At 40.8% G+C, this 17,505-nt stretch overlaps 3 protein-coding genes and 1 long non-coding RNA gene across 4 annotated transcripts in view; 1 reads left to right on the forward strand and 3 right to left on the reverse strand.

The window, feature by feature from the left end:
- The window catches only part of LOC134674407 (uncharacterized), a 461,157-nt gene that overhangs the window by 368,829 nt on the left and 74,823 nt on the right, over positions 1-17,505 (reverse strand). The gene's annotated exons all lie outside the window — the stretch shown is intronic.
- The window catches only part of LOC134674380 (vacuolar protein sorting-associated protein 29), a 117,898-nt gene that overhangs the window by 36,466 nt on the left and 63,927 nt on the right, over positions 1-17,505 (reverse strand). The gene's annotated exons all lie outside the window — the stretch shown is intronic.
- LOC134674810 (coiled-coil domain-containing protein 63-like) lies at positions 1,060-10,530 on the reverse strand. The gene is made up of 10 exons (XM_063532962.1): positions 10,437-10,530; positions 9,712-9,834; positions 8,573-8,767; positions 7,825-7,964; positions 7,312-7,486; positions 5,999-6,178; positions 4,328-4,478; positions 2,758-2,929; positions 1,821-1,959; positions 1,060-1,212 (listed from the first exon to the last, which is right to left on the reverse strand). Exons 1-10 carry the CDS (start codon positions 10,503-10,505, stop codon positions 1,060-1,062), a joined length of 1,497 nt encoding a protein of 498 aa, XP_063389032.1. The 5' UTR covers positions 10,506-10,530.
- The window catches only part of LOC134674347 (bicaudal D-related protein homolog), a 159,242-nt gene continuing 158,057 nt past the window's right edge, over positions 16,321-17,505 (forward strand). The window contains exon 1 of the mRNA XM_063532398.1: positions 16,321-16,892. Within this exon, the coding sequence (XP_063388468.1) occupies positions 16,536-16,892 (357 nt within the window). The 5' untranslated portion in view covers positions 16,321-16,535. The remainder of the gene's footprint in view (positions 16,893-17,505) is intronic.

A 17,505-nucleotide genomic window follows, 5' to 3' on the forward strand; every position in this document is an offset into this window, starting at 1 on the left:
TTAAAATGGTGCAGGATTCACGCCATCATAATAGTATAGTAGGTATATAGTTGTACAAGTTGTAGAGTAATAAAACTATATAAATACATGTCGTGTTTATTTTGTGGACACAATACATGTAAACATACATAATATCATCACATGATTTTATTGGTTATGTGCAAAGTGCATAGTAGAGACAGTAAGAATACAATACATGTTTTAATAAATGAACTTCCCATAAAAGGGGGGAGGGCGAAATGGTAACTTTTGTAAATTTTTCTTCATACATCATTTTCTCACTGTAAATAAATGTTTTCAAATAAATGTTTTATGTTTATTCGTTTGTAAGATTATGACCGATAAAATTAAGGTGCGGACGCAAGAATACCAATTTGTGACGCTAGTATGCGCGTTAGGGGTTTTATTTTTAATTTAGAGCGCTTTAATGTTACCCGTAAATCTAAAATTGTGTACGTGTGGACGCTAAATAAGATAGACGCTATAGACCGACCGACCGCTTATATGAGTCCTCGCCTGCGCGGTACGGGGGCGACGGGGTAGGACGACGGTGCTGGGCAACTTGCGGGCGGCAGGCGTACGGCGTATAATTTGTTTTTTTTCTGATCAAATCGACCGATCCATCCCGTCTGGACTGGCTATTACAGTGCTGCCAACTCGGATTTTGAAAAAATGCTAGACTAATGTCTAGATTATGCCAAAATTATGCCAAAGCTTTTTGAAATGTGCTAAAAAAATGCTAAAATGTCAACTTGAAATTAGATACTTAAAACACATACATTTTTCAAATTTGCCGCCTTTTTCTACTGACAAGATCTGCTTGACCAACTTTATATAGTCCGTCGACGTCCATCCGTCCACAAAAGTAAAAAATCATATGAAAATATGAACCACATAAGGCCATGGCGCATATTGTTGCTGCCAAGTTGGTGCAAACTTGGCTTAGACTAAATTATGCTAAAAAATATGTCAGATGCTAAATGGAAAATTTTGGTGCCAAAGCAAGTGAAACTATGCTAGATCTGGCATCAATTATGCCAAGTTGGCAACACTGGGCTACTACGCATGCGCGGGTTGTGGCCTTGGCTGGATGGGGGCGGCGGGCGGGCGCGGCGTGAGGGGCGCGCGCGGGGAGGGCGGGGGCGGGGGGCGGCGCCGGCGCCGCGAGGAGGGCGGCGTTCGCTCTTTGATCTCCGCCGCGCGCTGAAGCGCCTGGAAAATATACCACATTTGACGTTAGTACCTACAGTAAAACCCAAGATCGGTACAAAACGGAAACAAATTAAAAACGCCGACCACGCTAAATATGCAAAGACGACGGGGAGTATTACTGCCATGTTCTGCCGCCAGAGTGCAGCACTAGTTTGTGTAATGAACCATAGAGTAACTTATACATACTAGACCTTGAACAGTTTTTTGAAAAGTTTTCACTATGACATTTGATGCATAGAGGTGGTTAGTTTACAGGTGGCCTACCGCCAAACGCGAAAATCGAAATTTCGTTATCTGCCTCTCTATCGATCAAATAGGCAAGAGTGATAGAGAGGCAGAAACCGAACTTACGATTATCGTGTTTCATGGTAGGCCATGTGATTGAGCAAGTAACGCTCCTTACATGCAGAGTTTTGCGTAATATTCCCTGCTCATACATATCCCTTTATATGGTACTTTAACACGTCCATTACAGTAGGGGGTCGAAGGACCCTATACAAAGTATGGTTAATTAAGAGTTATACTAATTGCCACAGTGAAGGCGTTAAGCTTTAAGCAACACCTGGCATATAAACAGCATGCTTGTAGTAAAAAACGACTCTAGTCACCTCGTCTATCTTGATGATTTCCACGATCTCCGTGATCTTCTTCTCCAAACTCTTGATGTAGAGACGGGCGTTAGACACGTTCACGGTCACAGACTTCCCTAGTAACTTCAAGAGTGGCAAGGAGTTGCAATCGGAAGCACTGAAAACAAGAGAAAAACCTCATTACGCTTATGGCTCGGCCACAACACTGCGCGACTGGCGACGGCGGCGGCGACAATCATAGGTGAGATCGAAAGGCCGCTGTGTCTCGCTCCAACCTATGCTTGCCGTCGCCGCCGTCGCCAATCGCGCAATGTCGTGGCCGGATCTTTAGGTTAGTTAGGTAATTAATTACTTACCTATATTCTTTCATAGACTTAGCAAAAATTTAACTTGTTTACCTACCATGATATGTCTATCTTAGAACACTGTAGGTACCTATACCACAAATAACGCGGATATAGCGGCCCCGACAAAATTCTACCGGTATCCATTCGCTAAAATAATGATTTGCACCGTTTAATGAGACAAAAAATTACGATTTCCTATAATTCCCAGCTGAAAACCCTTGAATTTCCGTATCCAAAGAGTAAAAACGGGACACTACAACTAAGACTCCTCTGTCTGTCTGTCACCAGGCTGTATCTCATGAACCCTGATAGCTAGACAGTTAAAATTTTCACAGATGATGTATCTCTGTTGCCACTAAGTATAACAACAAATACTAAAAACATAATAAAATAAATATTTAAGAGGGGTTCCCATACAATAAACGTGATTTTTTGGCGTTTTTTTGCGTAATGTTACAGAACCCTTCGTATGCGAGTTCGACTCGCACTTGGCCGGTTTTCTTATCTCTAGACAAAACCTAAAACTAATTTAGCTTTTGCTCTCATCACCCCCTTAGGGTACCTACGTAATACATATAAGTCAATGCCCTTAGGTAAGGTATACTCACTGTGCCAGCTGCTGTATTTGCTGCAACAAACTGTTCAGCACCGCATCACTGCGACCATACTCTTCTCTCAGCTTGGCTGTGTCTTGTCTTTTCTCGTCCAGCGTTGCTCGGAGGGATTCGATGCTGTCCTGCTGCTTGGATAGCTTGGCTTGGTGTTTGGCGTGTTCATCGTCTGCGGAATATGTATTATTATTATTACTTCTTTCCTTGGATATCACGGGCCTATAATCCCGGTTTTTTGATAGGCTTGCGTGGGGACACAGATCCAACACAGAGGCCCCTTGGAGAGCTTTTATGTCATGTAGAACGCCTACTGAAACCCAAACAAACAATAGACACCCATGAACCGGTCTCAGCAGGCATTGGGACTGTTGTAGAAAAAGAGAACAGTATACCGGTCTTATTACTTTATTATTAAAATACGCTTTAATTCTGAAAGAACTCGATATCAAAGAGAGATTATCGTCGACTGTGCAACTGCGAACCCTCAAATTCTTTGGACACATCACTCGTAACGAGGACTCCATGGAACGCTTGGTAGTGCAAGGGAGAGTCGAGGAAAAAAGATCTCGTGGCCGCTCCCCAACACGATGGACAGACCTCATTAAGTCCATCACAGGAAATACTGTCAACGATTGCTCCCACTCCACCAAAAACAGAGCCACATGGCGACGGATCGCAAGAGCTGCGGTGGCGCAGAAATCGACCGTAACATGACCACGACCTGGAGAAGAATGCTCGGAGTATTGTGGACTGAATTCCGTACCAACGAGTCTATACTTCGAGAACTCGGCATCAAGCAGCGTTTATCATCTTTGGTGCAGTCTCGTATCCTCACCTTTTTTGGTCACGTATGCCGCCGAGGGGAGGTGGCTATTGAGCGACTTGTGGTCCAGGGAAAGGTTGAGGGTACCAGGCCACGAGGAAGATCGCCTATGAGGTGGACTGACCAGATAAAAGCGGCAGTAAATGGCTCATCATCACTACATGAATGCACGAGGGAGGCGGCCATCAGAGAAGAGTGGCGACGTGTTATGAAGCTTGCCACCAACACCTGAAGTGATGACCACGACCACTCTGTCAAGAGTGATACCGACGAAGAAGATGACCACGACCACCCTGTCAAGAGTGCACGACTAAGAAGAATTATTAAGTAACTACTCTTTCATATTTTTGGGTAATCCGTATATAATAGTGAGAAAATCTTTAGAAATTTACTTGATAGTGATACAAACTTATAATAGTCCTGAGTGAGTACACGTTGTCTTGAAGGTTCTTGAGCTCTGTGTTAACACTGTTAACTTCGTTGATGTACTTAGTTGAACAGCGCGCAGTTCTCTTCTCGTCTAATCTTGGATATATAGGCTGGTCATATACAGGCTGGTGTAAGGGATACAAACCTATGGTAGTCTTGAGTGACCGCACGTTGTCATGAAGATTCTTGCATTCTGTGTTATTTGTGTTAACACTGTTATATAACTTCGTTGATGTAGAACAGTGCGTAGTTCGCTTCTCGGCTGTTCTTGAATATACAGGGTGGTCTACACAGGCTGTTGTAAGGTACACAAACCTATGGTAGTCCTGAGTGACCGCACATTGTCATGAAGGTTCTTGAGCTCTGTGTTGACCTCGTTGATGTAGTTAAACAGCGCATAGTTTTCTTCTTCTCGTCTGTTGAACTCCAGGATAAGTTTATCCACGTCACCTTCTCCTGTGAATTCCTGTTGACAGAACGAGGATTTTTGAGGAAGCGTTTTATACAGGGTGTTCAATGAAGGATGAAAAAAAGGGAAGACCAAAAACTATAAAAGACACGTTTAGTAGTCATGTAGTTTAAGTCTGCATTTCATGTAGGTACTTACCTAGTCTTTTTACTACCTAACCTATCTGCTATTTTATTTTTATCATACTTATGCTAACTTATGGCGTTACCCACACCTCCAGATATTATTTACATACAATGGGCATACTCTCATACTTGGGATTTGAAGCATAGAATATCAAACTCTGGTTTTGCCAACAAGCCATGGAGCGTAGCATACGACTCGTGTAAAGGTGGGTCTACGCTAGACGAACCGAGCACGAGCGAAGCACGAGCGGAGCCGTTCTCGGCTTCGTCGTTCGCGGCGTCATGTGTGGACGTACAACGAACACGTTCACGAGCGCGAAGCAAATCCCTTTGTGTTCTTCAAAAATCCGACAACTGGCGGAACGCAGCCGAGCACGAACGAAACGCTCGCAGCGCAGTCGGTCCACATTAGACGAATTGTGTTCGGCTCGTGCTCGGCTCGCCTAGCGTAGACGCACCTTTAGGTGATGGAACGAGTTCGGAAAGCCTCACTGTAGTAAAAAGCCAAACTTGTAGTATTTTCGAAAGGCGACCGAGTCAAAGTAGGATTAAGATGGTAAAGTCTGGTGGATGCTAAATGAGTTGGGCATAATTTCTACGGATTGAAACGTATCGAATACTCGAATCTGAAGTCCTAGCCGGCAATGGCGGAATGATCTTGACTTTACCTCAGGGAGACCTTTGGTGATAATAATCATGGTGTTACGCCACAAAAGAGATAGGTACAGAAATCAATCTACATACAAAGCGCGCTCGAGCAACGCACACATAGACACTGCTCAAGTGCTCACGGACACGATATCTCGGACCGGTTGGGACCACTGCGAGCGCGAGTGCCATCCGCTTGAGACACGCGTCTGTGAACTTTTTTGTGCAATAATGGAGAAACAAAACAAAAAGTTATTATAACTGTATAGTTCACGGTTGTTTAAATTCAACATTACAACCGGTGAATTGTCGTTTTTTAAGCTACCAGTGGTTTCAGAGAGAATGCGTATGCGAATTTATTACATTGTACATGAGAATGCGAATTTATTACACTTTAAAATATAATAATCGTGCATTTCGCCAATCTCGAAATCATCGCAAGATATTTTCTGTGGCAAATTTGTAATATAACAATGACATTAAAATTAAAATACCTATTTGAGTTATTAATGTTATTATTAATTTATATTTCCATTCTTCCCGTTTTATCCTCAAAAATAAATCAAACAACTAGATACGAGATACGATACGATGGATACGGGTGCCACTACCACGACAGTTTTTTGTGCATCAGTCATAGTTCGCAATAATCGCAACCCTAGAGCGACCGCCGAGCGTAGGTATGAAAAGTAAAGTACATACATGTGATTGACTTCTGTACTTATCTGTTTTGTGGTTACGCACCCGTATAGCATCTAAGATGTTGACATAGTTATTATAGGTCCTCATTTCTTCCTCTTGTTGCTCAAGCCGCTTGGCTTCCGCCTTGGCGTCGGCCGCAGTTAGTCTGACGGTTCCCTTGGTCCGAAGGAACTCTTCGAGCTTCATGCTGTGGTCCAGCTGCCTTTGGAGTTCACGGACCTCCTGCATAGTGGAAATAAAGACCTTCTCAATGTGCATTTTGATTGGTAAGTTACATTAAGCAAAGCATAAGCAGGAATATAATAAAACGCGCAAAGTATTATTGGTCAGCAGTAAATGGCGCTGTACTGCCTCATTCATACGTTTTGTGCACAGTTTTGTGGTACCTACCTGGATTGGATCTTGAATCTAGAATGAAGTACCTACAGTGATCTGCATCCGCAATAATATAATTACTCTTCGAAGGCCGCAAGACTATGTGACACGCTCTTATGGCTATACAAAATGTGTCAGATATTTTTGCGGCCTTCGTTGTGTAACATATTATTGCAGGTAACTGTACCACATACCTAAAGGGCTATACACTTGTATAGAAATGCAACACTTGCAATAGGAAAGGCACTAGAAGGAAGGTACTATAGTCGAGAGAGGTTTTATCGGCCTTCCCTATTTTAAGGTCAAAGAGAATGTGATGGTAAAGTAATATTTTTTGTTAAAATGAACACCATTGTTTAACACAGGCGTCTCCAAACTTTTGTACCTAAGGGCCATATTGCGCCTCAGAAACCTTCGCGCGGACCACCGTCGGGGTGTATCTGGTTGCTGCTGTTAGGGCTGAACCCCTGGAGCTTGGCTCCCGCGGGCCGGACGCTTTGGGTGTCGGCGGGCCGGATTGGAACGCATCGCGGGCGGGATTTGGCCCGCGGGCCGGGGTTTGGAGAGATGGTTTAACACTAAGATGGGTTACCAGACAGTGTTTCCTGTAGTCAACAGCCGCGCGCTCCTTCATGCTATCAAGCTTCGAACACCATTCCTCCCGCGAGTCATATGTTGCAATAGCTTGTTCCACCAGCTGCCTTCCAAAAAAGCTGCCTTCCCATCCAGGAGACGCTTGATCTGGCATTTCCACCGTTGTATGATTAGTAACTATTGTAACACCATTACTCGCCAACAGATGGCGCTAGTACTATTGTCCTAGCGCTGCTGTTACGCCACTCACCAATAGATGTCTCTGCCTGCATTTTAGATGGCGCTTTCGTTTGTTTCCCGTAGCTTCATGACCCTCGAGGAATTGCCAAGGATTATTGGTTGAAATCGTCAGTAAGAAATGGATTTCTGCCACTACCATGTCTTACCAGACAGTGTTTCCTGTAGTCAACGGCCGCGCGCTCCTTCATGCCATCAAGCTTCGAACACCATTCCTCCCTCTGGTCATATGCTGCAATAGCTTGTTCCACCAGCTCCAGAATAGCTGCCTTCCCGTCTAGAAGACGCTTGATCTGGGTCTTCCACACGCCGTTGAATGATTGCCTGGAATTCAACATTTGATCAGAAGAATCTGAAGTTAAGATGTTAATATGACCAAGATAGGGGTCAATTTAAAATTTTGAAGAAGTTTTAAGATACCTGATAACTTTTCAGGTAGGTAGATTTAAAACGAATTTAAAAAGGATGAGCCAGTTTCTCAAAAGCTGGATAGGATTGCCCGAATTTAGAGAATATTTAAATGACTGCCTAATTGCCTATTTCTTCAACATACTCTGTACCCAAGGTGGCTGCTTGTTGGGTTTTGACATAATCTAGTCTACATTTGCAGTCTTCGGCAAATGTACCGACAAATCTTAAAATGCAACCGTTGGTGAATTTACCTGTCTCTAAGTAGCCGGTCGATCTCCAGCCTCATCTTATAGTTCTCGCTGTTGACTGTGTTGAAGCGTTTCATGGCGGTGCTTAGCCGGTTCTCAAGCTGACTGATCATAGTCTGGTCTGTTAGGGACTTCGCGTATTCCTGAATATAACTAAGGTAATTAGCATCGACAGATTAGCACAGAAACAAGGAAAGAGAAAAAATCTAGTGAAATGGTTGTTCTTCTACATGTAAAAAAGTGTGGCTACATGAAACAAGTAATAGCTAGTAATACGCGTAAGGTATCTATATTAGAAATAGGTACAACTAGAGGAAAAAGGGAAAGAGGCGTCGCAATCAAGGCAGACCTGGAGATATGATATCGTAGCTCTGCTGGTATGAATATTTTTCCATGTATCTACCTAGGGGCTGTTCTGTTAAAATCATCCAAAAACTATGCTTCGAATGACCCCGTTTCCTCCTACGTCATGACACCATCATCCGATGTCCAGACCCCCCCCCTAATTTGAAATGACGTAATTTATGAATAGCCCCCTATCACCCTTCGAGACAGCGCACTTCTTTAGTGCCACGTACCTACTCGTATTTGGTGCCTTTATCTCCTGCTTTGGCTTCAATAAACAAGAAATGATGTATTGATGTTGTTTTATAGTTTGCTCAGTGGAAGTAGCTGAGCTCTCGTAGTCTCTCAGAAATACTGACTTTCTTTTTACCGGGTTAGGCAGTATACAATAGAATTAGATACCTACCTCATCAGCGCCACTTCCTTTGGTCCTCAATGACTTGATTTCCTTCTGCACTTGCTTGAGAAGGAAGTCCAGCTCACGAATGGTGCTGCGATGCTCACGGACCTCAGTTGAGCAGCGCTCGTGGTCTTTCAGGAGTGAGACCAACTTGTCTCGGGCCTTGGCGCTCTCCATTACATTGGAGGTGCTTTTTGTTAGCTGAAATAGGCAAAATTAACTTTCTTTAATCTTTTTTAGGGTTCCGTACCTCAAAAGGAAAAAACGGGACCCTACATACATACATACACACAAACAGACAGACGCGGCGGAGGACTTTGTTTTATAAGGTGTAGTGCATGGCTGTAGTGATAGTGATAAATACGAAGCTAACACGGGGATCCCCAAGAGAAATATCTCCAGTATCATCGTTTTAACATACGATAAGCCAGAATGTACGTGTGACAGAGTTTTGTCTGTTTATCTAGATTTTTACTGCTGCAGTCTGCGTACCTACAGATGTAGTGCATAGGTAATCCTTTTACCATTTTACGGAAACGCACGAACGTAAGGTTGACTGAAGTAGCATGACAGATACGAACGTTTTCGAGAAAATACGATGGCAAAGGATACGCACTACACCTGTAACTGCTATATTTACCTTACCTCCAAGGCGCAAAGCAAGGCGGTCTTTGATGGTGCCTCCAACATCAAAGACCGCCTTGCTTCTCTGTCCAAAGCCGTTTCTGTCCAGAGGGCCTACCGCGAACCACACGTTCGAAGTGTTGCCTCTCTGTCGCACTTGTAAATTCGTACGTAAGTGGGACAGGGAGGCAACACGTCGAACGTGTTTCGCGGTAAACCCTCAGTCTACAGCGCCGCGGTCGTTTGACCGTCTTCGGCCATTTTGCCCATTTATACTCCACAGTAGGTACGCTTTTCTGACTGCACGATCGTCACGTGATCGTCACGCATCCGGATTACGTGCCCGAGCCATCGGAGTATGGCGGCTTTCGTTTCTTTACTCCTCTACACGATGGGCCAGCGCCATCACTTTAGCAACATCACTTGCTCCCTCTAACGCATAAATGCGTCCCTTGGAGTGGCCGGCGTTGGCCCATCGTGTAAAGGAGCCCTCTCCAATGATGAATGAATGGTCTACAAACCTTTAACTCCAGCATGATCTTATCCAGGTCGTTGTTCAGGGTGCGGATCATGTTCCTCTGAACTCGGAGTATTGGTTGCACGCTGGTCATCACAGACATACGGTCTATCTCCATCACGCGGAACTGGAATTAGGAATTTGGTGGTTTTGCCAAAATGTGGGATGGTAAAAGCTGGGTAATTTTACCCAGTTAGTTGTTATTTACTTGTTCTTGTAGTTAGTATTCTCGTTGATTATTTTATTACACCAATACAATATTAATTTTGAATTCGATATTGTAACAAATCGGATTACTTTGCCTCACATGTGGACAAAATACAACTTTGCTATAATTTTCCATTCATCGCTTGTTCACATGTTTTTAAAATAATTCAAATTTTGTTTTATGCTGAATATTATTTTTAAGACTACTTGCTCCGCGTTGTGTTTTTTTAATGTTCTTAATGTTTTTATTTCTAAATTTAAGGATTATTAGTTTTAAGTTTAAGGAATCACTGAAAATCAGCGTCGTTGCACTATTGTGCTCCGACACATGCTGAGTGGTATCCTCTTTGAGACAACAAGTTCTAAAACCATGTCTTATATTTAATATCTGTTAATCTTAAGATTGTTGTGTCAAATAAATTATTTTCATTTCATTCATTTCATTTCATTCATTTCATTTCATTTCAGTTTTTGAAGTGCAAAGTAAGCCTTTCCGAGCTGGTGTGGTGAACAAAATATTACCTGTCTCTGCAGCTTGGACAGCTCATCTTCTGCTATCTTCTCCATCTCCATATCCTCTGGTATCGACATTCTGCACTTGAAGGATGGTTCTGGAAGATGTTTGTACGCTATTTGGGGTTTACCTTGGAATAATGTTTTAAGTAAGTATAAAGTATCCGTTTTGTATAGTTAGTTTTTTTAGCATTAGAAAGAACTCCACAAGCGTGCAGTGTTTATCAGGCTCTTTAATTGTTATTAATTATTGAGTTATCTAATATAGCATGGTCAATACATATAATTTATTTCAAATTATTACCGCTAAAAGTGCCGGATTTGGAACCACAAGCTTACTTCTGCGAAGTTCTTTTTATTGCTAAAAAAAACGAACTATAGTTATTGAGTTACTTATCCTATTTTGAAATTGCATTTGTGCAAACGTAACTAAGTACCGTACAACACTATACCATTGCCCTCACAACAATTTTTTGCCCACCGTCACAGTTCAGTACAGTACAAGCATACAGCAATACTGAACTGTGACGCGGTGGGCAAAGTTATGTTCAAAGGGCAATGTTATAGTGTTTTACGATATGTACTTATTAGTGACGTGAATACTTACAAATGGCTAAGAACGGCTACCTACCGGTGTAATTTTTAGAACAAATTATGTATAAGCTTTGGTTTGGTTCTAGGAAGAGATACCTTCTAGGAATAAAATTGCCTTTAAAATAGGTACTAGATACAAATAAAGAATGTAAGTATGTGCCTAAAGATACCTATTATTTGTCGTATCTTCTGCAACCATTTTGAAACGTCTAAAAAGTAAGTTACTACATGCATCCAGCCAGGGGTACGAAACTCCTGACTTCGGTCAAACTCGGCTCCGCTCGGCTCAGCATTGCTCCGAGCAATTATTAGGGTTGACACCACTTGACTTCCTTTCGCGTGCACGACCACAGATAAGATAATCACTTGATTTTTGACAACCCTAAATAGCCGAAAGGGATAGTGCCATATATTAGAAAGGGACAGCATGATTCGACCCTGAACCGCTGTCAAACTTCGGTTTTGTAGGAAGTTTCCTTTCTGTACGGTAGTACTATTAATTATTCTGTGATCCAGCGTCTCATCGACACCACAGGTGACCAGAGGGCTGGCAGCTACCTCGGCCAGAGAATAAGCCTGGCCATCCAAAAAGGAAACGCTGCCAGCCTCCTGGGCACCATAACAAACGAAGGTGACCTGGGGATCATTTTTTACCTTTAAGTTAATTTAAGATCTGTTAAATTTTAGTTTTAATTTTAATGTTGTTTTTATTATCATTTTATTTGTTATTGGTAAATAAACTTGTTCACCAGTTACTACTTAAAATTTTACAAGAAACAACATATTTACTTATGTTCAAAAACTTACCCCAGCAAAATCTCCACAATCCAAGTTTCGAGTGTTGTCTAGAAGAAACAGTCTATTGTTGTTGTTAAATCAATAACGTCGTAACTACGAACGTTCCCTCAGGCCAATTCGAACGAGCGGCTACCGCGAAAACTGAAATTCGCAAATTGCGGGGATCTTTCTCTTTTACTCCAATAATTTGCGAACTTCGATTTTCGCTGTTATAGCCCTGCTTCAGCTTCGCGTCAGTAACTGGTACCTATCCGATCCCTGATTATAAGTACTTACTCGTATACAGGGTGTCCCAGAATTCGACGTCAAGCCGTAAACGGATGATAGACCAAGTCATAACAGTTATCATAAAATTACAAAAAAAAAATCCAACTCATGTTTTTTAAAAATTATGGTCACTTTAAAAATTCACTAAAAAATCCACACCCTGTAATGGTTCTTTAACTCTTGTTACTACAAATTCCATAATTTATTCTAATTTTTTTATTATTGTGTAACCTTGAATAATTACAGGATGTGGATTTTTTAGTGAATTTTTAAAGTGACCATAATTTTTAAAGAACACGAGTTGGTTTTTTTTTTGTATTTTTATGATAACTGTTATGACTTGGTCTATCATCCGTTTACGGCTTGACGTCGAATTCTGGGACACCCTGTATATGATAGGTATATAACAAAAACTTAATAAGTACTTAGGTACCTATGTGATGGATCTCAATATTATGTGACAATAGCCCCAGTAAGTGAACCAGCCGGCCTAGCCAAGGTTACAATCGCTATCGCTTCGACAACGAAAAGCATTATGTCTCTCTATCACTAGCGCGACAGTGACAGTTGCGTTTCGATCGCTACGGAGCGTAAGCGATTGACATCTTGGCTTGGCTACGCGGCCTGTTACGGACCTTAAGCGCCCTCCAGACTATGCGCGTGAATCGCGGGCGAAGCCGCGAACGCGAGTGTGGAGTCTAGTTCGCTGATATGCGAAATCGACTCCAGACTCGCGTTCGCGGCTTCGCGCAGCGATTCGCGCGCGAGTGTGGAGCGGGCTTTTGGTTGTGCCTTAGGGTTCACGCGTTCGTTTATGTCTTTTGTTCGCGCCAACGCGCAAAAACGCTTTTGCCCATTCTATCTTAGTTTATGACTTAACCATTATTCATTACCACTAATACATTATTTTAGATTCATGCATTCGTACAAAAAATACAATTAAACCAGAAGTCGTTGAATATGCATTAAAATTTTAAACAAAAATTCAGCTACCTACCTATTGTTTTTTACCATTAGACGAACAATAGACTGATTAACTAAAAACAGACTATTAGTTATTTAATAAAAATAGGCGTACAAACCATGAAAATATCAAGGTTATTTTTTGTGGAATGAGTTAAAAAGGATTTTATATCAGAAAATGATATCACTTCCTATAATAACTCCCAACTTAACCCAATACATATTAAAAAAAACTTAATTTTCAAGAAACGACCTTGACAGCTTATTTATAAAGTTCATTTTAAGCGGACACAAAAAACAGAATACGAGGATTAGAAAGTAACCAACAGTGTTCAAATTAACAAAGTTATTTTTGCCAACAACATTGGCGCCACTTCATATGAAAAATATAGATTTTGTATATGGAAATTTTAGTTCCAAATTTGGTCACCGGTAAAAATAACTTTGTAACGAAGCAGTTTACCAACAATAAAATAATTGTTTCGCCATTTTTGACCACTCTCTTCGGATGACCTTGAGTGTCTATAGTGGTCTCTTTCTAACGCACCGTCTGTGGATTTACCTACTTGTTGTTTCCGTTTCACTCCGATGCACGTGTTTATTTAGGAACAAAGAGCTGAATAGTAACAGATGTGGAAGTTCATAAAGCCGTGTTGTTACGTGTAGGCAATTAGGTTTTACGGGCATCATAAAATTGAATAATACGCCAATTAACAGGTAATAGGTAATTAATGAATACATATTTTTTTCGTTAGTCACCTTATTGTAGTCTACTGCTACATGGACAAGCGGCCCAATTCGAACTTTAAGATACGTCAGTTATAATAGATCTAGAAAAGATATGGATTAGATATGTCAGTGTTCAGTGTCAAAAGTGCAAGCGTGCAGCGTGCAAATGTTACAAGTACAAGCACGCTATGGAATGATCAGTATCATATTTACTTCGAAATGAATAAGTTTTAATTTCATTTAATAAAAGTTAGGTATCTAGTTGGTAGTTTTTTTTATTGTAAGTTTGATATTAAGTAATTATGTTTATGGTTTTAAATAAATACGCCAATTAATAGATCACCATTCAATAAAAATTAAGTAACTTCTAGTACAATAAAATTATTATAAAATTTAAATTTAATTTAAGTCATAAAAGTCATAAAACTCAAAGCAAGTATGAAGAGATCTACAATGTAAAAGGCCACATAACCTGAATTTTGGTCCTCTCTGCTTCAGGAAGGCAATTCATGGGTTTACCGCAAAAAAATAAATTTCGTTTCCTGCAAAATTATTGACAAATAAAACATTTGCGTTTTAAAGCATAAGTACACACAGTCAAACAAACACACAAACAGCTTCACATTCCAAACGCATAGATGTTTGATCAAAATAACACATTTTAAATTAGGTACTTTGTCAAATCTCGATCTCGTCGAGATTAATCTAGATCTCGAAAGTCTCGACGGTCGAGATCTTGAAACACCCAATCTCGATTCAGATTTTACGTCCGAGATCTCGAATCGCCAATCTTGGTGCGAGATCGCATTCCCTACCCGTAGGGACCTTATCAGAAAAAAATTGATTACCTATCACCGAAATGGAGTTAATTAGAAATTTAGAATACCGGTCTCGTTGGGAAAGCCGTATTCCTGTTTGCCACCATCATTATTATTTAAAAAAAACTTTATCATATTGGAAAAAAACAGATAGTTCTCTTGCGAAGTTTCTGACAATTGTTAAGATTTAGAAGAATTGTAGGTAATTCTTGACAGGTAATGAGTTATTTATGACCTTAAACTAATAACGCATAGACAGATAGTCCCCATACGGTGAACCTGCCAAAAGTGAAGCCGAAACAAGATGGATGTGTGCGTGCGACGCTCGTGTTTTACGCTCAGCAAACACACACATATATACAAAATATGTTGCCAGTATTCATTTACATCTCTCAAAGTAGGGTATTTTTAACAACATCCACACTTGGTTATTAATAATTAGGAAGTGTGTAGATTCGATTTTGTAGCAAAAGATTTTTGTTTATTTTGGGATTTATTGCATTTCTGTACTTTGTGAAATAAGGTTTAAATAAATAGCTGATAAGTTTTTACTATTTTATTTTTATTCAACAAAATAAAAGTGCATATAATAATAAGAATAAATTTAAATATGACAGAGCATATTCGACTGTGTTTAGTCGGTTTCCAATGTTTCCATATTGCGTCATTCCGATTTAGTCTAATTTTTTTCCTTCCATCTCGCAGACAGCAGATCAGTCAGAAAACTGAAACGAACATTACACATAATAAAAATAAGAAAAAAACTAAGCACCTAAATAATTAACTTAATTATAATTTTCTACAATTATACAATGAAATTCAATTGAGCGTATTTATTTTAGAATGTAGACGTCATGTCCCATTTGGAGGAAAAAATATTCACTACACTGGCAACATTTAGAAGAAATGGCAGCTGACGAAAATTTGGATTTTTGTATTTACGTAAAAATATCACTTTAAACTCGGTACTTACGCGTGAAATGTAATATCGGGTGGTTTGTTTTTATTAAGGCTCCTCCACACTCGTGCGCGAATCGCGGCGCGAAGCCGCGAACGTGAGTGTGGCGTCGATTTTCGCAGACAGCGAAATCGACTCCACACTCACGTTCGCGGCTTCGCCCGCGATTCACGCGCATAGTCTGGAGGGGGCTTAATATGATGTGTTGTGACACCCATTCACTGTACAAACAACCATCTTTCCTGTAGTTTTTGATTTTTAAACGGGAGGTGTACACACACCGATTTGACTTTGAGTACTGCGACGGCCGTTCGAATACGACGATACGAGTGTGACGAGACGTCGCACTTGAAATGGCTTCACTGGGGTGTACGGACTAGGGATCTATGCCTTATAAATCTATGTTTATGACGGTATTTCGTGACAATTGTAGTGTTTCTTGTGACAATTGTCATAAACTTAGCAAGAGAAATATCTATTTTTTTCCATATAATAAGGTTTTTTTAAAATAATACAGTGATGGTGGCAAACGAGAATACGGCCCGCCCGATGGTAAGCGGTAACCGTAGCGCAAGGATGCCTGTGACGTCAGCAACAGTGATGTTTTACAACCGTCGCACCTGTCACCGATGTGAAATTGGGGCCCGGCATCACATTCTACCTATCTCCCCTTCTCCCTCCCTAATCTTTGCCGTTCGCACCGCGCCACGGCACCGCATCGCACTCGCTCTGTTGTGTCCGATTCGTTGCCACGCAACCACGCGCCGCTTCGTTCATTCGTTGAACGAATCTCGTTCGTTCGCCAGTTTCGTCCGCCGCGTCGCGAGTGCAGTGCTACCAATGGTACCATGGCCTTAAAAAAGGATTTCGACCTGCCAAGAAACATTTTCAAAGTGAAACTACCAAAATCTGTGAAATTACAACAAGCGTTCGACAGGCTGTTCAAAAAGAATAGCTACACCAAAATAGTGCAAAGTTAGTATGGCCGGTGACAGTGTTGAAAGCAACCCCCATTTTATAACAACAGAGACAGAGTTTATAGGTAAAGGTGATCACACACACACAAAACATAGAAGAAGTAGAAGTAGAAGTGCAAATCGTTTGACACCTTCAGCGTTAAGTTTGTCCGACGAACATTTTTACCAAGACCTCGAAGATTACGTGAAAGAAATGACGACCACAACAGAAAATATGGAGCCGGACGTGTGGACTCAGCTTCAGCAGAAGGAATCCGATTTGCTGCTGGCGGCAGAGTTGGGGAAAGCGCTTTTGGATAAAAATGAGGAGTTGAAAAAGGAGCAGGAGAGGATCACGGAGGAATACTCCAAAAAACTTGAGGTGAGTACAACTTTTTATTTAGGTATGGGTAATATGGGGTGACTAGGAAATTTTGGGGTTACTTTAATAGTTTTAAACGGCCATAAGATAACCGTTCGTGTATATACAGTTAGATTATTATAAATTTATATTTTCCTTCTGTATCCTGCATAAAACTATAATTATCAAGCCTTAAAAATTAAATTTCAAAGTCGCCTCTGCATTTTCAAATCCATTTTACCGTACGTCTGTCAAACTAAAAATCAAAAGAATTTAGACTTTATATCTAAGTAATAAGGTTGTTAGATAGTTTAGTAATTGTTAGTGGTGTTGTTTCCGTATTGGCGTACGGTCGTGAAATTTCTACTTAAAATTATGAACAAAGAATGAATTGTTATAAATTCAATGTAATGTGAAAGTTAAATTAAATTTAACCCCCTTAGCGCTACTTGCACCATCCCACTAACCCGGGGTTAACGGTTTAACCGCTTAAACTCGGGTTAGTGGGATGGTGCAAGTGGGTCTTATTCACAAAACTTTACGGGCCTCTGATATAGTTAAATTATGTTTTATCCCCTTCTTACAAATACATAAGTCAAAATGACAGATAAAGACTAACGATTAGCTAATTGAG

This window comes from Cydia fagiglandana, chromosome 20 (assembly GCF_963556715.1).
Source record: "Cydia fagiglandana chromosome 20, ilCydFagi1.1, whole genome shotgun sequence".
NCBI classification, from domain to species: Eukaryota; Metazoa; Arthropoda; class Insecta; order Lepidoptera; family Tortricidae; genus Cydia; species Cydia fagiglandana.

Coding starts and splice junctions, on each gene's coding strand:
- LOC134674810 (XM_063532962.1), bottom strand. CDS start 10,505: ATGTCGATACCAGAGGATATGGAGATGGAGAAGATAGCAGAAGATGAG. Junction 8,768..9,711: donor AGATCATGCTGGAGTTAAAG/GTTTGTAGACCA, acceptor TGCCTATTTCAG/CTAACAAAAAGCACCTCCAA. Junction 4,479..5,998: donor ACATCTTAGATGCTATACGG/GTGCGTAACCAC, acceptor TTCTGTCAACAG/GAATTCACAGGAGAAGGTGA.